Here is a 23526-nt window from a genome sequence, read left to right as displayed (position 1 = left end):
GCAGGGCGGGTGAAAGCCGCTGCCGGTGTCCCCCCCCCAGGCGGCGAGAGCAGTGCTGCGACCCGCCCGGCCCCCGGCGGGGTGGAGCCGCCATTACGAGCGGGGCGGCGGGGCCAGGCTGGGCCCCGAGCGCGGCGCTGCCCGGAGGGAGGCGAGCGGCTGCCATGGCGCCCCCCCGGCGGGGCGAGCTGAGCCCCGAGGAGAAGGAGCTGCTGCGGGTCATCGCCACAGGTGGGCCGCGGCCGCCCCCTCCCGCGGGGAAGGGGCCGCCTGCACCCCTGCTCCCACTCTCCTTCCCCTTTCCCTTCCCAGCGGGAGGCCCAGCGCTGCTGAGGGGATTTGCGCTGCCATTGACCTGACGGGGATGTTCTGGGGATAATCGGGGCCCTGAGCCCGTCACGTCGCTCCCCGTGTGCCGCCGCCGCGGGGCGTCCTTGCGGGCGCGGCGTTCCTCAGCTAACAGGGCTCGGGCTGCCTTCCCCCAGCGCCTGGCGTTCCTGGCGCGTTACCTTGAGTTCTGTGTAGGAGGCCAACTGCCCCCCGTCACGTTGTGTGCGTGTTAGGGGTTGGGGGATTTCTGTGCTTCTTGCCGGCTTTCGTGGTGCTGCATAGTGATCCTTGCAGCCCTGCCTAAATACTTTCGGAAAGGCGTGTTGAAAGCTGTGAGTGGTATTTGTTAGCTGGAGGTGAACTAAAGCTGCCTGATGTGCTTCGTGCACCTCTGTACGTGGTTCTGAGTAAGTTCGAACCAATAGGAAATGTTATTTATAGTTTTGGGGCTTTGCTCGCAATTACGTTCACCCGTTCCCCTGTGTCAGATGTAAGCACGGGACAGCCAGTGATCAACTTACTGTGCCTCAGAGTCAGTCTGGCTCACTTTAAGCAATTCAGACCTTACTCTTGGAAATGCCTCTAATTTACCTTATGCTTATAATTAGGATTACAGGGTAATCCTGGTTGGAAGGGCCCTCAGGAGGTCTCTGGTCCAGCCTCCTGCTCAAAACAGGTCAGCAGTGAGGCCTAAAGAGGTTGCTCAGGGATTTGTCTGATCAGGCCTTGAAAACCTCCAAGGATGGAGACAGCAAAGCCTCTCTGGGCAGCCCCTTCAGGTGCCTTACTGGGCCTGTGGTGAAAATGTTGAGTTTTGTTACATCTGATATGATCCTCTCTTCCCTTCAAATGCTGCCTGTTGCCCCTTGTCCTCCTATCACACAGCGTTATAAGCAGCTTGGCTCCAACTTCTGAGAGCTAGCCAACTCTGGAAGTTTGACTTCTGCCAAAGTTTAGTGCCTTGTTTGGAAATCCTTCAGTGGTTTGTCATACAGAACTCTGAACTTGTAAATGCAATTTTTCTTTGCTTTTCTTGCATTAAAGTTTACTTTGACAGTCGTGTCTTGAGGATTTGCTATTTCTAATATTTGTTATTTTGCTGAGACATTCTGAAAACTGCACCAGGTCCTAAGAAACTTCTTGTATGTTTAGAAAAAAATTATTTGGTGAGCAGGCTAGTTGACAGTGCCCTGACCATTGGTCATTGTATTTTACAGCACTATTGTCAAGTGTGTGAGATGAGCCAGGTTACTGGCGCTTTTCCCTGAGATAATAAATTTCCAGATACAAGTAAAGTGTATGTTTCCTGTATACGTAACATACCAAAACATTACAAAAGAAAATAATTTCTGGTGTTTGTAATCTTTGGGGGGGGGGCAACAAAATGAACCCAAACTGAAATTGCAAAAGCTGCTTTGCTGGAAAGTTGCTGGAAGAGTACCTCCTTGTGATGCATGAAGAAAAATGTGAAGCCCCTCATTAAGTGAGGGATTATAATGTTTATATTTATTTAAGCAGGCCACTGTTAAAAGAGCTTTGCTTGTGATTGAATCGGTGATCAGAACTTTCTGTTAGTTGCCAATAAATTAGATTTCATTAATTGAGAGTCAATGTTCTTTTGTTTCGATTTGATGAATAAAGTTGCATTGAAGGTCCCTTCAGTTATGTCAGTGGGCTTTATATGAGATTTTCACACCTGTGCCCTAACTGAAAAGATTCACGCAGCAAACTTCCTTCTGTGAGAATCTAGGCAGCTCTTATAGATGTGCGGTGCTCTAGAAGTACAGAATGTATTAAAATGCTCAATATTGTTTTACCCATTCAGAGTTGTTCTGATGCAGTTTATGAAGAGACATATTAGTGTCATGCTCATGTGTGTATGTAGATCAGATACTTCAGAAAAAATGAATGCTTACTTATACCGCATGCTCTTAGACTACTCTTTGATGTTGACTTCTTTGCTTTTAGAGCAGAAGGCTGTTCTTGTGCTTCTTTGCTAGGTGTGGTTGACTTACTGATAGTTAATCTGCAAAGATTTTTTTTTTCTAATCAGTTGTGCTCTTTTTCCTGTTAATTCTTCATTCCTTTTTCTCATCCCCTTTTCTTTCTGTGTCTCTTTTTAATTAAAGGAAACGCCGAAGAGGCTGGAAGACTACTGGGCAGCAAGAATGTCCGTGTCAATTGCTTGGATGAGGTATGACACAACTGTACAAGCATTATACTGGGTTTAGCAATGAAAATACTAGGTCCAAAAGACCTGCTTGGCCTTTTTATAACACCGCTGTACAGACTCCTGGAAATCAGAATTCTTTTGAAGAAGTTTCCAGCCTGCAGCTGAATAAAGAACCTTTGAAGAGCTCTTAATTTCTTTAAGGAAGCTTAATGTTATATAAGGTAGTACATGGTTTGTATTTCCTCTCATATTCCTGCATGAGCTTTGGTGTCTGCAAGGTAAGTTGAACACTGCAGCAGGATACGAGGGGATGCTCCCTGGCTTCTTGTCACCTCCACCAAACTGCAGTCCATCTGTTGTTTATCTAGCAGCAGGCAGAGTGAATAAAGAATATCTGTCCCCATTTTTCACCCATCTCACGCCTGTACCACGTCACCTTTTGCAGAGCAATAAACAGAGTGAGCAGCTAGGTCAAAAGTGGAAAATGCTGTCTTCTGCAGAGACCGATATGATAGTCATGTAAAAGATGCAATTCTTTGTGTTACGTGAAGATGGGAGGAAGTTGTCAGAGAAAAAACTCTTGCATGAGTTTCATGTTTATTTCCTCTTCATTTTTTCTTTACAGTGTTTCTCTTTACAAAAGCATACAATGTTAAAGTGTAACATGGAAACAAAACTGTAATTGACCAATATGCATGTTAGATCAATGTGTAATTTATTAATTTAAATAGCCAGCAACTTGTGTATGTTCTTGATTAGGTACTTTGTATCAGTTTGTGTTTTTCCCAGTTTTATCGCTTCATAGGATCGCTAGGAAATTGAGGTTAGAAAGGACCTCAGAACTTTAACTCCTTGTCTCTTGCCCTCCCACCACCATTAACCAAAGAGTTGGCCTGTGTCTTCTCAGGAACTTTCCTGTAGGCACCAGCAGGCTGCTTCTGTGTCCCCACTAGGCCATCTCTCCTCTGGCTGATGAAACCCAGTTCGCTCAGCCTCTCTTCACTGCTCCAGCCCCTAGCCTGAGAGCTCCCACCATGTCCTGGCTTTACCCTGCTGAACTTGCTGCAGTTTATCCATGTCTTTGTTGTACTGGAGGATCTGAAATGACTGCACCCATGATGTTAGTGCAACATTACTGCTGAGAGGATATGGTTTATTAATAGGCAGCCTAGCAGAGTTATGCCTTAAGCTATTGTTAGAGAAGAAACACTATTAACAATACTTGTCTAGTGTTCACATCTGACTGAGCCATATGTGCTTTGGGTATATTTAAATAGTTCATCTGATGGACTTCTTGCATCCTCCCCTCTCCCGAGAGTGGTACATTGTGAGGCATGTTGAACCAAAAAGGGTTCAGATTTAAAATTTTTAATCCAGCGGTCATCTCATGGCAACTTTTAGAGGCAAAATGTTTCATAATAGAAAAAAATCTGATGTGTTATTCTAATATTTGTACACAAATAGTGTATGAAACAACAATTATACATTAGCTTTGTCTGTTATCCAAGGCTGCCAGAACTGGAGACTGCTTTGAATGCATCAGGTCTCTCTTTTTTTTTTTTTTTTCCCTCAACTGCCTTAGCTGTTTATTTTGAAATTCACTTTTATTACTACCGTTACTTATTTTATTAAATTATATTAATTTAAGAAATGAGTAAATAGAACCCTGACAAAATCAAAAGCTTAGATACTGAGAGCGAAGGGAACTAAGAATTCATTTCCTTTTCTTAAAGTTTTGGTTTTCTTTTTACACGAGAGAGTCAATAGAATGAGCATGGTTTTAATGCAATTCTCTATTCTATTTGTGGTACAGCAAATATACGATCAAACTTTAATAATTTTGTGTGCTGGAGAATCCACATCCAGTAGAAGGCTGTTACATATTGCACTTCGTGACTTAAAATATCAATACGTAAGACAATGTCCCATTACCTTCTGTTTTGAATGTTTCTAGCCTTACATTCTAACTGCTTAGGTCCACTTGGTCATTAGATTTTAACCTAGAGGAATCAGCAATCTTTTCCCTATGTATCTTTAGACAGGACAAAGTTGCTTTGTAGTACCTTGCAAGTACATTGACTTTTAACAATTATACCTAAAGTTATTCTTTTATAGTAATTGAGCTGTATTCATGTCTCTTTTCCAAATCCTTTGCAGTTATTTCACCTTCTTCCTTCAAGAGTGTAGGCATAAGCTGGATACAATATTGCAGCATTGCTTCTGTGGTTGTTACAGATAGATAGGCTTAGTCTAGATTTCTTTTTAAACTGTTTTTTAAATATCTGCTTCCACTGCTCATGTGTCCAAGACTTGCTCATCCTTTATCTCCTCCTATCTGCAGTACCATGGGTCACGTAGTAGCAGTAGATGACTTAGAAGCAGCATAAGGCCCCTTTATTCAAATTAGCTTTGCCAATCTTCCAGAATGGTGCAGGTATCCAGGAGATACAGCCCTATTTTTTTTCCCCAGTGTTCTTTCTCACCAAATCATTTTTGTTGTTGTTTTATTACTTTTTTTTTTTTTTTTTAATTTGTGGATTTAGGTAGTTGAAGGAAAGGACATTGAGTAAGCCTAAGTATTTTCCCTATGAAAACAAAGATATACATAGGTCTTCATCCGTAAGTTTAAGTTTTTAGCTGTTTGATTCTGTCAGCTTAAATCTAAGAGGCTTTTATACTCAGATAATAAACAAAAGGGCAATGGAAAGAGGTGCAAAAAAAAAAAAAAAAAAGCCACCCACAAAACAACAATAAAAACCACCCACAATTATATTTAACTTAAATACATGCTGCTTATTCATTCTTATCCCATTTTTAGGTGGGGGAGGTTGCTAATTCAGAAACGCAGTGTGGAAGAAAATGTTCAGGAGTCTTCTTTCCCCTAGAAGTACAGAGCTTGTAAACAATGCTGTGATTTAATGTTGGCAATTTGCTGACTCTAACACCATCCATTTGCCAAGTGGGGCTAAGAAAACTACAGAAATACAATCTAGAAGAAGCAGATTAGGCTTCTAGATATGGAAGTTACCTCCAGTCATGTTGATAGCTAAGGTTAATACTTACTAAGGGTAATACTACAATACCATATTTTCCTGATAATTGATTTATGCAGACTAAGCAGAAAGCTTTGACCTTAAAAGACTTCACAGTTTTTTCCTATTTAAAATAATTTCCAGGTTCATAATTTTATCACATATAGAACTTCCACTTGGCATTGGCAGCATTTTTTTTCTAGTTTGGTAATTCAACTGTTCATTCTATAATATAAAATATGTCTTTCAGAAACAGTCCCCATCTATTTGCTAATTACAGAATTCAAAAATTTGTTGAAATTACAGCAGCAGCCTGCCTATTGGTGCATGTCTTTCTTTTGATGTTTTTGTGTAGTACTTCAAAATCCACAAATCAAAGAACATTGAACATCTATTAAGAATTCCCTGACTTCAGTTCAGGACAGTGATGTCGAATGTGATTTTTCATCACTACAGTTAAACAAATCATCAGTCAAATTTAATGTAATACCTACATGAAGACAACAGCTCAGCAGGATGACTGACTATAAAGGAGGAGTATAACGAGGAGATCTATACTCACTGAAGAGTGTTTTATATTAGAATTAGTTCCTACTTAACTCTAGATAACTTTTTTTTATCTATCTGTCCAAAACCAGGACAGTAGACTAGCAGCACTCAGTACCATTTCTGTTAAGTTAGAGGCATTTTTACAGTTCAGATCCAAATATTTGGCTGAACTAGACCTAGTAAGTTGTTCTAACTTTAATAATGCTTTTTTATTTTATTTTATTTTAAGGAGTTGATTTTGAAGACATTCCTTAGTAGTATCTATGTGTTCCTTGTGGCACCTGTTTTTCCTGTGTCATTTCTAGTAACTTCCCAAATATTGTCTTAAATAAAAGCCAAACCTTCAGCCTGTGCATTTAATTTGTGATTTTCTGAATGAACTGGATTGTCTGAATGTAAAGAATAAAATAACACACTTTGTCCCTGGTAATATCCAGGTGGCTTCCTCAGTGCAAAATGAACTGGGAAGGGAAGAGGTGGTTTCTTCAGCAGTGGAAGCATGTAAGTGTGTACAGCAATGTTTTGGCCAAGGTTTTCCTTTTTTTTTTTTTTTTTTTTTTGGTTTCTTTTTAATGTAAATCACCTTTGACCTAATCTCCAGCTAGGTGGCTAGTTTTCCCATGTGCGGTGCTGTGATTTGCCTGAAACCTGCAGAGGGAACCGTTCTGGTGTGATCCAGCCCACGTGTGCCACATCTTGGCCAAGTTTTCATGGTTGTGGTGTAAGACAAATGAAGTGAGTGTGAGAGGTGTAAAGCACGTGGAGTGTTAGTACTACTTTGATTCCTTTTTCCTTGAATAACACAGGTCAGGTCGTGTGGCTGTTCCAGTTTGTGATAGTCAATCATGAGAGTGTTACCCACAAAACAGTGACTTCAGTATGCCTGTGTTGTGTTCTCACATACTCAGCAGGAGTGTTTGGCCACATAAGCTTGTCAGCTTTTCTGCCAAACATAGGTCACTGGTATATGAGGTGATTTTTTTCCCTTTTGTTTTATCCCAACTCCTGCTCCCTGGCATTTCCTCTCTCTTGCTGAGTACCTCCAGTCAATGAATGTTGAGAAACAGCATTGTTGAGAATTTACTCTACAGTTCCTTGAAGACAGAGGGTTGTTTTTACAGTTTATGATCTTTACTTTGTTCATCCTGTGGAAACACACCTTGATGTAGTAGCTCCCAGGTGCAGAAGAGAAATACTGATCTGCTTTCTTCTGCCCTGACTTCTAGCAGTGGAGTCCAAGCCCTCCCTGGTTTTGCTACTAATCTGTCCCTCCTGCCTTCCACTAGGTCCTTTTCTTCCCTCCTGAGGCGATTCAGCCTACCAAACCCACAGTGTATATTTTTTTCTTCATTTCTGCCACCATGGCAGCAAGCAATAGCTCTTGAAATCTCATCTTCTTCCTCATTTGCTTCTGGTATATTTTCAGCATTGGGAACTGGGCATGGCAGTGTGCAACAGAGCTGGGCTGGTGTGGCATAAGACATAGCCCCTCTATGTCTTTGAGTCCTTGGGGGTGGATTAGCTGAACAACTGGGTCGGGGGAGGTGCCAACCAATTTCTAGAGGCTCTGCAAACTCGATCCTCATGGTACAGTCAGGCATACAGGGAATGCCTACAGCCCTGCAGAAGACGGGAGATGTTAATTTTCCTTCCTAGAATCTGTGTGGTATCCCTACAAAGCGAACAAAAAACTGGGAAAGATTCACTTTTCTCCCCAAGGGAATGAGTTCAGAAGAATGGATTTTTGGACATAAGAACATTTCATAGTAGCCGCTAGAAAACTGCTGCTTCATCCTGTATTCCATTATGGAAGAATAAAGTATTTCCTTTCATCTCTGTGCTTAATAAACTGTCTGCCAGCTTAGTCTTTTAAGGATGGTGCACTGACAAACCAAATGTCATGTCAAAAAGCTTGCTGTTTCTGGACCCATCTTAGATATTCAACCTGTGAATCACATTTGCAGCCACTTCAGCTTCTGCGTAGGAGCATAATAGAAGATACCAAGCTTTTCCAGACAAGCTTGTGTTTATCCTGTGCCTTTTTAGTTTGCTGTGAATGTAAAAGGCTGATATTAGTGTGACTTTAAATCCAGTTTTATAACATCTCTGCACATGTTTTTGCTTGGTATGTTTTTTGATCCACACCACAGCTTGATGCTTTCAAAATTGAATCAAAGGCTTTCCTGAAAGTTTCCCAGAAGGAGGGGAGTACAAAAGAAAATACCTTTCCTTTGTCCTACAATCTTCAGACAGATTTTTTTTTAATTGAAAAAACTCATTCTATATATAACCAAAATTCAAGTAATTGTTTTCTTAAAGTTTTCTCCAATCAAAAACCTTCCTTAAGTTGTATCATGTTACAGAGATACTTCCCTGTGCTACTGAAGGAGGAGTTTCTACAACATGACTTCAAACTTGGACTGGCATCTAAAAATTACTGTCTATGTAATGTATAATGTATAGTAGGAAGGAATGCCTTTCTTTCATAGGACCACAAATGAAACCTAGCAAAAACAGTCACAAACTCATTTAATGAACTTCTCTTCAGATCTTCTGTTTCTTTAATAGCAGTTTATATTGCAAGATATAAAAGTGTATCTGGTTGCTAAAATAAGGTGAATCAAGAAATTATTTTTCAATGTTTTCAGTTAGGATAGGGAGTAATGAAATTATACTCGAAAAATGTTAAAATTATAACTTGTCCAATTTCCTTCACCTTTAGGATTTTTTTTTTTTAATGATACTGATAAATATAACTTTAGGTTTTGTATTATAAATGGAAGCAAAAAATATATTAAGGCTCAGACTGACAAGTAGATTATTTCAGAAGATCACATTACCCTGCGTTTATAGAGCTGCAGTGATGTTCTACATGACTGTATTCATGCACATATCCCTAACCTGCAAAAAAGGGAAGAAAATGCTATTTTAATTTCCACCTGGGACAGACTAAATCACATTCCCATGTACTCAGTGCTGGAGAATGTTTTTAGGCAATTACTGTGTCTTGGCTGATAACTCGAATCCTGACTTGGTGTTAAGTGGAAATGAACAGTGTATTGGAAAAAATGCATCAAAATCTCAGAACTGAATGTCATGCAGTTTGCTCAAAAAGAACTGCTTCTCCCTGGCCTTTGAGAGGGAGAAAGTGTGTGTTAACAATTCCCCACGGTTCTGAAAATTGCCCCTAGGGCTTGCCCAGGTTCACGTTTGTAGTTACAGCAGTGCGACTCCGAGAGCCTCCCTTGATGAAGGGTAAGCCTTTTTGCACTGGTGCAGTTTATCAAACGGCAAGGTTTGAGAATGTATGGTTGTTAACACCTGGTTAGAGCTGGATAGCTTCACAAGGACCTTTAGAGTTCTGACTGGTGTGAGATCCCAAACACAGTACCAAAAGGATGGATAAATGGGAGAGAGGAAGACAGTAAAATTATCAGTAAGTGTGACTAAACAAGATGAGCTTCAGAAACTGCAATTATTTTTTTGCATTAAGAGCCTATTTCTAATTTCCTTGTTACTTAGCTTATAATGCAGGGGAGAAATAACAACTTGAGGAACCTGACAAATTTTCTACAAACAAGCTTTTCCTGCTATGACGAGCTTTAGTTCTCTTTGGTCTTCTGTATAAGACATTAGTGTTAATGACTCATTTGTGGAAAATGTTTCTCTGTTTTTCAAGACTGGTCTGTTTTCAGATATATAGCACAGCAGAAAACACTGACACCATGGAAAATAGAAAATATACTGCACGATAGTAACCACGTTTTTTCATCAAGATTTTATGAGCTTTTTTGTTCTTCCTAGCTTAAATATTACACAGGGCTTTGGCAGGTACACTGAATGTGTGTGAACAAGTGAAAATTCTCTGTGGCATGAAGACAGAGAGGTGCAACTAATTCTTGTATGCTTCTTCCTCTTTTCAGCATGGCATGACCCCTCTAATGCATGCAGCCTACAAAGGGAAAGTGGACATGTGCAGGCTGCTCTTGCGCCATGGAGCTGATGTTAACTGCAACGAACACGAGCATGGGTACACTGCCTTGATGTTCGCTGGGCTTTCAGGTAACTTCTGACTAAATTTATCTCACTGATTTTTTATGGCATTGATGTATACAGTTTGCCATAAATTAATAATTTAAAGGAAAGTGTTGATGCCTTTGTAGCACGGAACGGTTGTGATTGGAAGGAACCTCTGGATATCATCTAGTCCAACCCCCTTGCTCAGGCAGGGTTCTCTAGAGCACGTTGCACAGGATCACATCCAGGCAGCCCTTGAGTATCTCTAAGGAAGGAGACTTGACAGCTTCTCCGGGCAACCTGTGCCTGTGCTTTGGCACCCTCCCATTAAAGCAGTTTTTCCTCATGTTCAGCTGGAACTTCCCATATTTCACTTTGTGCCTGTTGCCTCTTGTCATTGCAAAGAGTCTGGCCTCATCCTCTTGACACTTTCCCTTCAGAAACTCACACACATTGATCAGATTTCCCGAGTCGTCTTTGCTCCAGGCTGAACAGGTCCAGCTTCTACAACCTTTTTTTCATGAGAAATGCTCCAGTCTCTTAATCATTTAGTAGCCCTTCTCTGGACTCTCTCCAGGAGCTCCATGTCTTTGTTGTACTGGGGAGCCCAGAACTGGACATAGTACCCTCTGTGTGGCCTCACCACGTGTGAGTAGAGGGGGAGTTTTCTCATGCAACTTTTTTTTGTGCAGTGGGATTTGTTCTGTCTAATCATACAGTTACACTGAAAATGATGCTGCACTGTACTTTTTTAGGACTTTGTATCACTAGCTTGTAGTAATATTTGAAGCTTGTCACATCAATCCAATATTTTTCAAAATTTGCCTCTCTTCTATGTTATTTTTGCAACTATGCAAAAATGTTGTGGGCTTCTAAAATCTATTCAGTACGTTTTAAAAATGTATTTCCTTACATTATTTTTCTCCTCTCTTTTATATATATGCGTGTGTGTGTGTGTATGTGTGGTGCTTTGCAACTTTCCTCTTGCTCTTCTTTTACCCTCATGAAAGGAACAATTATATTTTGAGTGAGAAGAAGGCATTGCGTAAGGCATTGTTCCTTCTAGGGAAAGGATTAGATTTGGCAAGGCTAGGTTATTTTATTAGGACACTAGAACTTTCTGTTTTGGGAAGATGTAAGATTTCTTATCAGGTAGGGTTTAAAGTCTGCTTTCTTTCTTTATAAAAAAAAAAATAAATATTTAAAAAAAAAAAAAAAAAAAGGAAGGCATGTGTGTACATGCACTCTAACTGGCCTATCAGACTTCTTTTCTGCTAAGACTTTCATAAAAAGATTTGGGAAATTTCAGCATTTTATGACACTGAGCAATATCAGAGCTGCAGCAAATAGATAGGAACAAACTGTCAGAGGCTGTTAAAATGCCTGCATCTTTATGGAAATTGCTCTATTTTTACCATTTTCTCCCAGCTGTGATTTTAACCTGCCATCTGGGTTTGCATGCTTCTGAGCGTTGACTTTAAGGTCTGTTATTTGTGAGCGCAAAAGGTACACGAGTACTACTGATGCATTGCCTTTGTTTTTAAACCAGAAACCTTAAATTCTGCCTACCACCCCCTTCTTTTTTCATATACATTTTTTTTCCAATTAGCATGTGCACAAAAACTGATAAAGTAAGAGTACCTTTGAAAACGGAACCAGCACAAGTAGTGCCAAGTGCCCTTAGTAGTCTCTGAAGGGCACCAATTAAGTCCTATAATCTTCCCATCAAATTTTAGCTTCATTTTATTTGGTATTTAGCCCAGTCTGAACACCCAGTTCCCACTGTGGAAAAAGGAACAATCTGTTCTCTTCTCCATGCTCCTGCTACATAATAGTACTGAGTTTGTTTTTTATTCTTAGAATAGCAAGCGTTGTAGTTGAGCTGCCAAACTAGATTAGTAGAATTTGCTTCTGTACTGCTATCCAGGGGGACCAAGTGCTAGGATAGTTAGAGGCATATGACTCCCATCAGCTCCCCAGGGAACTTGATGTATGTTACAGAGGGCAGAATTTTAGCCTGCATGAATTTAGTTTTCCCTTCGATTTAATGTTTTGGGACCGTAAATAAGGAGGCAGCACCATGTTTCTCTTAGCTTGCTCTTAAAGTAATGTTCTTAATAGTATTATTTTTCCTCACTGTTAATCGTATTAGGTTTTAATAAGAAGTTTGCTCCTTGTTCTTCTATAATATGAAGAAATACAAGTTCTGGTTTATTCTTTCTAATTCCCCATATCTTCTCCCAAATTCAGGAAACAAAGAAATCACCTGGATGATGTTAGAGGCTGGAGCAGAGACTGATGTTGTCAACTCTGTAGGAAGGACCGCAGCTCAGATGGCTGCTTTTGTGGGTAAGGTTAAGGTGTAATATCATTTCCTAAATCCCTAAAATAAAATGTTAAGTTTTGATGCTTTGTATTGGTGAAACAGTGTTCAATAACCTGTCCTGAACTGACACGGTTCTTTTTCTTCACATTTCATCCTGTAACAGAGTCCATTTATGTTTTATTTCCATGTTCGTTTCTTCAATGCACAAGTGATGATATTTGTAAGAATAGATGTTGCTGTTCTCCAAGTGTGCAAGTTCATGCAGTGTCGTTATTTTGCAGACAGTAAGAGGAAGCTTGTAATAGTTGAGGTCTCTGAAGTGCATGTGTGTGCTCCTGCAGTACAAAGTGTGTAACTGGAGCTTCCTCTGGAGGAAGGAAAAACACAGTACTACAAACCAGGAGCTCTCATCTGAGCTTTGGCACCAGCATGCTGTGCTGTAATGGTTAGTCATCTCCTGCCCTTCTCCCTCTGCACGTGTGAGAGGGAGAACTCTCAGGACCTGTTCTGAGATAGGTCAGTACATACTAACCTGGACTTGACTAGAATAAGAAAAGAATTGTCATTACAGAGTGCTAGGTGGTCATGGGCAAAACATGCAACCTTTTTTGTTTTCTTTTCTTTTTTTTCTAAACCCTTTTTACTTCTTTACCCACCTCAGCAGTGATCAGGAGATTTCTGCATTAACGTTCCCAAATACAACCCAAATATAGCACTCTTTTTCTTTATTTCCAGTGAAGATTTGTGATAAAATACCAGAAAAAAAGTGGTGTATTTTTCATGAATCAGCTAGTGCTGTCCAGATGGCCCCACCCCCAGCAACCAAAAATGGGGGTCTATTTTCATTTTAATGCAGCCTTTTCATCTTCGTTAAATGTCTGAGAACTCTCCTGCAAGTCCATTAGTTGTTCCGGATTCAAAACCCTACTTTGACATTTAGATTTACTTCCTTTTATAGTGAGTTAGTGCAGTTTCAATTTCAATTGTATTTCCTCTTCTTTTAAAGAGTAAAAGATTGATATTACTCACTTGAGTTTCAACCAGCAAGTCCTTAACTATCCACATAACATGCTGAAGAAGTCCACTCCTATTAATTACACTTAGGATTTGGAGAGATTATTGGAATGGGATGTTGAATTGTGTTATTAGTGAATGATTAATGGCATCTTCAACATAATTTTGGAGAATTCTTGTATAAAATCATCATATCACCAGAGTAAATATTTTAAAATGTACTGAGATACGCTACTCTGCACAAGTCTGAACAGTGGAATCTCTTCTTTTTTTATTCTCTGTCCAATCAATTCATCTGTTGTTGTGTGGGAAGTGAGGATGCTTCTTCTATCATTGTCTTACCCTGTGCTCTATTAGCTTTGAACAGTCTCTTCAAAAACAGTGAAGGGTTTTAAATCCTGGAATTTGGTTGTCTGTGTCTTCCACTGATGATAAATTGAGTTAATGCCAAGTTAAATCAGTCAATTTAAAGAATGTGGCCCTGACCTAGAGAAGCTAAGTGTTACTTTTGCTTCAGCCTAGTAATCCATCACTTTGTTAGATGGAGAAAACAAGGAGCAGGCGCAACTTCTCTCATGCTCTTTCTTTCATCACAGTCCTCCCCTTTTTTTCTTTCAGTAAATACTAAGCATGTTCTGTTATTTAGATTAATACACTACTGTCTGTTTGGGGCCTGAGAACTTGTAAGAAGTTTGAATGCAAATGTCATCGATTTTTGAAAATGCAACGTGGAGAGAACTTATGTTAAGAAATTTTAACACCGATATGGCACTACTAGTATAGCTGCACATCAGTCAGAATACTGGCTTTCTTTATGGCTTGATTCTGAACATAATAAATAACTTCAGGGAGTTATACCTATTCTTTCAGTTTGGGCCTAACAGGGAGAAAGGATGCATGAAGGGGATGGAGTTCTCGAAACGAAATTTCATGAAGTCATTTTCTTCTTGAAGTCAGTAAGTCATGCTTTAAAGAGAAGCAAGACCTGCCTGTTACCAGTGTAAAGCATGTCAAGCTTAGCTCCTTTGTGGATAATCCTCATCTGTGTTGCTTATTAAGTTTCAGGGTTCTTTGGTGATTTTTGTTGTTGTTATGATTACATTTTGTTAGTGATTGTTTTTTCTTGTGTGTTTTTAGGTCAGCATGATTGTGTGACCATCATCAACAACTTTTTTCCACGTGAAAGGCTGGACTACTATACTAAACCACAAGGCTTAGATAAAGAACCAAAACTGCCAGTAAAGTTGGCTGGGCCTCTCCATAAAATTATCACTACTACTAACATGCATCCTGTTAAGGTGAAGTAGCATGTGAATTGCATGTGTTCATTGGCATGGGAACTGTTTTTTTTATGTCAAAAAGCATTCAGCTCTTCCATGAATCCAGTTGAGATCAAAAGCATTATCTACTAACTCAGATGCTTCTGAAAATGAGAAAGAATCAGGCCTAATGTCTAGACATGACTAAAAAACTGAAGCTATTTGAGTGTTCAAATAAGTTAGAACCTTGAACTAATACCTTTTAAGTGAAGAGATTCATATTTTTAACAAAACAAAACAAAGATTATTTTCTGGATTTATTTTTTCCTAGCCTTACTCAAAGTGAAAACATAAAACAATTCTCATTATTCTGTTAGTGCTTGTCTCAGCATGTATATTCCTACCTTAATCACTGGTTAACCATGGTAACATTTGCTGCTGTTTCTGAACGTATATGCAAGAGATATTTATTTTGACTTGCCAGTATATTTGCTGCAAATAAAGCTTATGTGAGGTTGATGTGTTCCGTGGAGCCACTTAAGTTGTACAGGTCCAGTTTATTTTAGGTGTTCAAAAGGAAATACATTTTAGGACAGTGTGTAGTAGTTTCTGTAAGTGCTTCTTTTAAAATAGCTGTAATTCTTCAAGTAGCTCTCTTTCTTACAGTTTTTTAATACCAGTATTGATTTTGAACACTTCTTGTATGGGAACTGTGTATTACAGTATAGTGAATAATAATAGTAAATAATGACACTGACAGAAGAAGGGGAAGAGAGCATAAGATGGAAGTAGAGGAATATTAGAAACTCCACTGATATTTAGTTAAAAGACCTATTTAAACTTTAATGCTAGTAAGTAAGTTTAAAGATATACTAGCTCTGATATGGATTACATCTTCTTCAATCTTTGTCATAGATTGTGTTGCTAGTAAAAGAGAACCCTTTGTTGGCTGAAGTAGAAGCACTGCAGAAATGTTACAGGGTTCTGGATCTAATTTGTGAGAAATGTATGAAGCAGAAAGATATGAATGAAGTACTTGCTATGAAAATGCACTACATCAGTTGCATCTTCCAGAAATGTGTTACGTTCCTAAAAGAGCGAGACGATAAACTAGATGGATTCATCAAAAAGTAAGTATTTCTACACAAAGGTCTGAAGTATGCATATGAGCTAGATTTACAGGTATCAGAAAAAGACAACTGTAATAGGAATAGTTGGATTGGTTTAGGTAAAGGCTCTGACAAGTAAATTTTGAAATAATCCCAGTGCATTCTTCAGTGTTTGTTTTTATTTTGTTTTAACCCCAACAAAGCATTTTGCTACTTCACTCTCACGTAGATACTGGTCTGCTTGTGGATGATTATTTTTCAGTGTGTGGCTTAATTATTAAGTACTCGTTTCAGAGCATACACTGAATTATTTTTTATTTCATAACACTTGTGCATTAGAATACAAATAATTTCACTTGCATTTTATACACTTCTGAGTTTAAAGTTTCAGAATTATTTTGAATGATAAATCTTCTCTATTAATTAAAATATGGAATAGGACAGAATGAGGACAGACTACAACATGCTGTGTTTGTTCTTGAACATTTACTGTATGATTTCTTATTTGACTTTGTTTTTAAAAAATTTAGTCTCTTGAAGGGGAGAGATAAAGATGGTTTCCCTGTGTATCAAGAGAAGCTAATTCGAGAAAGTATCCGAAAGTTTCCTTACTGTGAAGCTACATTGCTCCAGCAGCTTGTGAGAAGTATTGCTCCTGTTGAACTAGTAAGTTTTTTCTATCAAGAAAATATTTTCAATAACTTCAGTAGTAAATTCAGTTTAAACTAAGTCATCTTTCATTTTCTTAGCTTCTTCAGTGTTTTATGCTAAGCAAAGTTTTTGGATGTCCCTGAGTTCTCTGGTAAAATGGAAGTTCATTTTATATGTTGCAAGAGAATACTGTAAAATATTTCAACCTAGTAGTGTTGGTTGCTTTTTGTTGTTGTTGTTGTTCTGTTTTTGTTTTTGGTTTTTTTTCCCCCTGTGCCAATACCAAATGCTTAAATGCCTCAGCTTTTAAAGGAAATTGAAAGAGTTTGTTTATGTGGCTGAGCTTTCTTTTCGTACTCTGGGATGTCCATCCAGTTTCTCTTTTCCAATGTGCTTTTACAAACTGTAGATTCAGACAGAGATGATGATTTCTTCTTTCCAGGGTCCAAGTGGACTTCCAGATTGAATCATTTCCTATGTTTAATGCATTCATTATTTCCAGTGTATGTGAGAAGTTGATAATATTTGATGGTAGAAAAGGGAAAAACATTCTGTGAAGCTCCCTTTATCACAAGGAGAGACAAGATGATGCCATATGCACAGTACAATGTGTATCTGAATTAGGAAATCATAATTACAAGTAAAATATTTAACTTCAGCTTTCCTCATACGTCTTTGCTAACACACCTCATTATAGTAGTTTTCATTAGTTAATCTTACACAAAAGTTGTTATTCTTTTTTTAAAAACTGTGTTCTCTCTGGTGTCTGAGAGCTAGATGTTACAAACCCTAACACTGGGGAAATGGCACAGTTTTTTGACATACTTGGATTACGCTGAGTGAATTAAAAATAGCCTCCATCTTAAGTGGCTCCAGTGAATGAAAATGTCCTGAGGTTTAATGCAATCCCTACTGTTTGCCTAAACCAGAAAAATAAACACAGTATGAAAATGTAAGCCTTCATGATGCATTAAGAGCTGCCTTAGAGTAAACATATTCCTTCCTGTCTCTTTTCTTAGAAGAGCTTGCAGCCTTCTCCCTTTAAAGACATCTGCTTTGTTGCACTGTATTTTTGTCCATTTTACAGAACTGGAAAAGATAAGATGCTATAAATTTTTAATTTCCTGGAAGCCCTTGACCTTTGGCAATTACTCGGATTTGGTCTGGGCATCTCAGAACTGGTGTAGTAGTTAGGGCCCTGCATATTCCATGGTGGTCCAACTATTTAAGGATTTACAGAGAGCTGGAGAAACTTGACGTTGTTTCCTCTGTTTACATCATTGCCCAAAATAACTTAGTTTATGGTTACCAGTAAAATATACTCAATCTTACTGCCTGTATTGCATGGGAAAGATACTGCAAATAATAATAAATAATATATAAATAATAAGCAAATAATTGTTTTGAAAATTCGAAGTTCTGACTATTTGGTCTGCAGTCTGAGTACACTGAGCACGACAGTACACCAGTGCTAAATAAAACATGTTTTAACAAAAAATCTGTACCATCACAGAGACTAATATGCAAAAACCTGCTGCATAGGATCTACAAGTGGATGCCTGTGAAAAGACCACTGAGTTCTTTAATAGTATTAGGAATAGTAATATTCATTAGTTATAGTTAATTATAGTTAATAACACTTCATTAATTCATCCAAGAGATATGTTACAGGGGCATCCGTGATACAACAGCAAAAGCAATGGGGTATTTCAATAGAAGAATGGCACAAAGAACAGATGGCACAAAAGTAAAATAGTTCAAGTAGCACAGGAATAGATGTACATGGAGCACGTTTCAGGAGTTATTTCAGGTGGAAATGAGGAAAGCAAAGCTATCCATTAGTAGTAATATACTTGTATTTGTGAACCTCAATGGGTACAAAAATCATCTTTTAAAGCTTCTGAACTTTGTCTCCATGTTTTAATGTGACTGAATGCTTCATTTGGAGGTCTAGACTTCTAATTTAGGAACCTTATGCAATTAATGGATCTTCAAGGAAGATTCAGAGCATTAAAAGTAAAACTTGTTCTCTGAAGAGAAAGGAATCTATTTTCCAAATACAGCGGAGTCAGTGGCGAATATTTATACTTCAAATCATCTAGCTTGTCTGCACAGAAAAATAGCAGTTGTTTGAATATACAGGCTAACACAGGTGCTTTGTATTCTATATATTTGTTACATTTAAAATTCTGTCTATTCTACATGAAACTAACAGTGTTATTTAGGACTACTCATATACTTAATGACTGTTTATGTCTTAGGTAGTGCCTTCTATATTATCCAAACATTTGCCCTGCATTAATAATGCTTCCCTCCAAAATAGCTTTTATAATTATCAGTATTCATCAGTTAAGGAAGGGGTAAATCTCACTCTTTATAATGAGCTTCTTGAATAATCCCACAATACGCAGTTACTTAAAAGTCCCGTTATCTTTGCCTTCAAATTTTAGTTTCATTGCACCATGCTTCTGGTATTGATTCAAAACAAGGGCACAGGATAAGGGAGCATTCTGTGCAGCCATTGATTCTTCAAAATGTAAGCATGTGCTAAAAAGCTGAGAGATAGTTACCTTCAAATCCATCTCCTTTTTTGCAGAATAAAAAAAAAAAATGGTAATTTTTATCTTCCCTTCCACAGAAGCGAAGGTCTATGTTAACTTTATATACAAAAATGGATGTAGCTGTATGCATGCTAAATTGTTCATGCTACTTGAAGCTTTATGATTTTGTTTTGTATTCTTGCTGTTACAGCATCTTCAGTGAGACTAAGCTGGCCACTTAGAAACTTGAATTACTTTGCTTTTCTCTCTATTGTCCCTCTTCACATTGATTTTTTTTTTTTTTTTTAAACTGAAGCCTACAGGATAACTGCAGTATTTGCTGTGTTTTACAATTGATTTTGTTCTCATTACCCCTTCTTGACTTTCAGGGTTCTGATCCTACAGCATTTTCTGTACTTACACAAGCTATTACTGGCCAAGTGGGTTTTGTGGATGCTGAATTCTGTACAACTTGTGGGGAAAAGGGAGCAGACAAAAGATGTTCAGTATGTAAAATGGTAAGAACCCATAAATAGTTATAAGGTATCACACTAGTTAGTACCATTGAGGTGATGAGGATTTTGAATGTTTGGCTATTTACCATGTAAGCTTATGAGGAATCGATCACATGTACATCTGCACTGCAAACATACAAGTCATCTATTTCTAGGAGAGATGGCTGCAGTTCCAAGTAGGAGTACGTGGATTGCCAAGTGTCTTATGTTTAAGGATTAAGAAAGAATAAAATTTCTGCATGTTCAGAGTTAAGCAAAACAAACTATGCTTCTAGAGTTTTGTATAGGTTAGAATTGCTTTATGACCTTACAAATTGCTTTAAAAAATACCATTAAATGCTATACATAGAAAGATTTTACTTGAGGCACTAAAAAATATAAGATTTTTGTGTATTTTTATAATACATGAAGATGAATTAATGGCTCTGACTTTCAGGTGCTGTACTGTGACCAGAACTGCCAGAAAATACACTGGTTTACCCACAAAAAAGTCTGCAAGACCCTGAAGGAAATTCACGAGAAACAAGAACTTGAAGCTGCCAAAGAAAAAAGAAAACAAGAAAAAAAGCAGAAGAAAGGTTAGGATCTATTGGTTTGCTTGCTGAAACTAAGGCAACATGGACTGTACCATAAGGAACAACAGTAACAAGTCTTAAAAATCTGTAACAGCTGAAGTTAAAAGAAATGTCTTTGTTGTAATGTAACAACATAACATGCATTTGTTGGAATTAAGTCTTTCAGTTTGCAAATGCTGTATACTTTCTAAAACCTGTTTTTTGCTGCTAGAGTTACATAGGTTTCTACAACTGAAGCATTCTGGATTACATTACACTATTTCAAAATCCAAATTTTAAAACAAAATAATGAAGAGGTTCATGACACTCTGCTTTTCATTGGAGGTATTGCGAGTTCCTCAGAGACAGGATCTTGGTAGATGGCTCTTCTCCCTCCTGTTCTAAAAAGGGAGGCTAACTTTTTTTTTATAACATTAATACTGCAGTACCTACATTTTCATTTTAACTCCTTCAGACACATGGTTAACACACTACAGACTTTATCAGATTTTCTGTTTTTCACAAGACAGTGAACTAATCCTAGCTTCAAGTCCCCTTGTGGTGGTGGTGTATCAACCACCATCACATATGTATGATCTTCATATCAACAGTAGTTTCAGTTCAGAAAGCTACTAATACCCCTTACACATCCTATATATCAGCAAAAACGATAAAATATAAAAAAAAAAAAAATCCACAGCTGTAACTACAGGTGAAAACAAGAGTTTACGAGTGTCTACTGCAGAAGGGTGAGTGCTAAGAAACTACAGGCTGAAGCATAGACTAAAGAAGTTGTTAGCTCCATAGCCCAATGGGACCATGGTATGTTTTGGCAATGTTGTGGCTAGCGAGGACATTGTTTTCAACTGGTTATCAGTCATAACAGAATAAGAAACCAAGGGGGATTACTTCTGAAGATGCCTTCTGAAGGGCCCCCAACTAGGCTTTCCTCTCTTTCTTTTCATAATTGTTAGCATGTGACCCCCACTTAGCAGAATCAGGGCATAAAGTTATTGAAGTGTTTTTTCTCTGAAAAAAAAATTGCTTAAAAATTAAAGTTGTACTAGCTGACTCCTTTCCATGCAGTCAGGTTATAAAATTTGGGATGACTCATTTCAGCTGGAGTTCATTGTGGCCAACTGTTCATTAGCAACAATTTCTTCAGTCTATTATGTTATAAAAAAAAAAAAAAAAGCTTCCTGCACAATTATATAAGTAACTTTTTTTTTTTTTTTACAGAACACCTGTATTCTATGTTTAATCAGCCTGCAGCCATTCTTTGAAGAGTGAACTGTAGTGTCAGTAAAGCATGTTTGAATTCAAAGTTAAAATAACAGCGGAGTTCTGCTCTGTTCCTCTACGTATGAAAAGGAACTGTGGCAAAATTGTAGAGAAATTAATGAGAGCTTTGTGTAGAGTTAGTTTCAGAATAATCTTATGGTGATTTAAGCAGAACTCTCATGTCTTACGTCTTTGTTAGTGATGCTTGCTAAAGTAGTCACTTTTTAATGCAAAGTTTCCTAGCATTCATTCTTCTGGAATAAAAGTGGTTTGCTAGCAGATGAGTTCTGTATTTACGGACGATGGCTCTTCTCTTTTGTCTAGATGAAGTGCAACTAGGAGAGTCTAGTACTACAGATGAAGAACAGTCAGCTCCTGGTCCAGATGCTACCAAAGAAGTGGATCCAAATCATGCTGCTGACCGAACAGAAGAAGCTGAACTTGCCAAAGAGTCCGAGGCACTAGCCCTGAATCCTGACAGTCCCCTGGAAAGTGAGACTAGCTTAGCTGCCGTTGATCTTCAAAAAATACAAGATTCTGAGGAATAAGAGGAGGGTAGGAAGGGACTAAGCATTCTGGTGAAGTCCCTGTACCCCAAGGGTCAGAGATATTTTTTTTTGCTGACCGTGTCTGAGTTCTTACAGCATGGCTTATGCAAGACTCTCTATGAAAGCATATCTCTGTTCACGCTGAGATGAAATACTGGCTAGTTTGTCTTTAGGATCTGTTGTAGAATAAAATAACAAAAAAATTATGATAAAAACTAGTGGCATAGATCCATCTGTATGTGTACCAGCAGTAACCATAGTAAAATCTATGAGTATCTGTGGTCAATCAGCCACTTAGTTTAAATTTTAAAAAGTGTTTTGGATTATTCATGTTTTCAGAACATGAAATCTATTTTATTTGTAATTCAAATATTTTTTTCTGCAAGAACACAGAACTGCAGTTAAAACATTGGGAAGCCAGCTGTTAAATTGCTTTTTTACACCGCTTTAGGAAGCTTTATCTGAAAGAATTCAGTAGCAGTTAAGTTTCTAAAGATACTCATCTGAATTCTCAACTTCTCATGACATTATTGTAAATATTTTTGACTAGTGAGTGCACAAAAATAGTGTCTATTTTGTGGCAACTTTATTAAATGATAACTGCTGTTTCAGATATCTCAAACTTACTGTGAAATGTGTGTTTCAAGAGAATTGATTTCATTATTTATTTGCTCAAATATAGTCCAAGTTTATCAAAGCCTAATGAAGGGAAGACCAGAAGGATTTTAAATATTTTGACTCTCCCAAATAATAGTTTCTGAATCCCAGCTTTCGGGTGAAGATGCCTTAGAACACACTGGGATGTTCATGAGTTATTTTATAAACATAAAAGATGTTTAATATTGCACATGCTAAACCTGGTCAGAATGAACTAAACGGGAATGTTCATGTATTCATTGATACAATTGTGATTTCACTTAGGCTTTCAACTAAATAGCTTATATTGAAAACAGCACCCCTTACCTTTGCTGTTTTCACTCAGATTAGCTGCTGTTTTGTATGAAATTAAAGGGAATGCCACAACTAAAACACTACTTGCTGCATAAGAAGGATGGTAGAGTTTGATATCCTACAACTGTTGGATGAATAACTGATGTTTTGAACATGGCAATATCCTTCAACGTAGAAGAATAAGGACCACCCTCCATACAGAGGAAAAATGTTATTAATTTTTTACTATTTAATATATTGAAAGTTTTTGTTTATTATTCTTCAACTTGTAAGAGTGAGGATACATAAATGCAGGGAATGTATCTTTTGTATGATCCAAGAGTGTTTTAATTTCAATGATTAAATGAATAAAATGTGAAGAATAAAGGGAAGGTTTTCAAAAGCTGGGAGCTGAGTGGCAATTCTGTTTACTGCATCGGTGAGGGCTGCTGGGGCATGCTGCGATGTTCTCATGTGAGATATGTGGGCTTCATGTAGCTCAGGTGTGCAAGTTTATTTTTATGACAGCTGGGGCCAAGAGCCAACGGGGGGCAGAAAGCAAGAAATGTGTGTCTGAAACTTAGATAGGGAGTCACAGTAACTGCTGCCACATGCAGAAGTGCTCCTTATTCCCAATTCTACACAAAGCTGTTGGGGCTCATTGGGATGTATTTCTCTTTTAACACTTCTCTGGTAAT

General features: G+C 38.1%; 1 protein-coding gene across 1 annotated transcript; it reads left to right on the top strand.

The window, feature by feature from the left end:
• Nucleotides 1-115: 115 nt before the first annotated feature.
• ANKMY2 (ankyrin repeat and MYND domain containing 2) lies at nucleotides 116-23236 on the top strand. The gene is made up of 10 exons (XM_032182433.1): nucleotides 116-231; nucleotides 2460-2524; nucleotides 10008-10146; nucleotides 12352-12450; nucleotides 14579-14739; nucleotides 15616-15830; nucleotides 16340-16475; nucleotides 19390-19518; nucleotides 19952-20093; nucleotides 21675-23236. The coding sequence occupies exons 1-10, from the start codon at nucleotides 165-167 to the stop codon at nucleotides 21896-21898; spliced, it is 1377 nt and encodes a 458-aa protein (XP_032038324.1). The 5' UTR covers nucleotides 116-164; the 3' UTR covers nucleotides 21899-23236.
• The last annotated feature ends 290 nt before the right edge of the window (nucleotides 23237-23526 follow it).

The sequence above is a fragment of the Aythya fuligula genome, chromosome 2 (genome assembly GCF_009819795.1).
Source record: "Aythya fuligula isolate bAytFul2 chromosome 2, bAytFul2.pri, whole genome shotgun sequence".
Taxonomy (NCBI): Eukaryota; Metazoa; Chordata; class Aves; order Anseriformes; family Anatidae; genus Aythya; species Aythya fuligula.
Note: the sequence above shows the minus strand (reverse complement) of the source record. Positions and strands in the feature narration are given on the sequence as shown.

Bases quoted from the DNA above. Each gene is read 5' to 3' on its own strand.
- ANKMY2 (XM_032182433.1), top strand. From the start codon at position 165: ATGGCGCCCCCCCGGCGGGGCGAGCTGAGCCCCGAGGAGAAGGAGCTG. The intron at 19,519-19,951 runs GTAAGAACCCAT...TCTGACTTTCAG, and splicing joins GATGTTCAGTATGTAAAATG to GTGCTGTACTGTGACCAGAA. The intron at 20,094-21,674 runs GTTAGGATCTAT...TCTTTTGTCTAG, and splicing joins AGAAAAAAAGCAGAAGAAAG to ATGAAGTGCAACTAGGAGAG.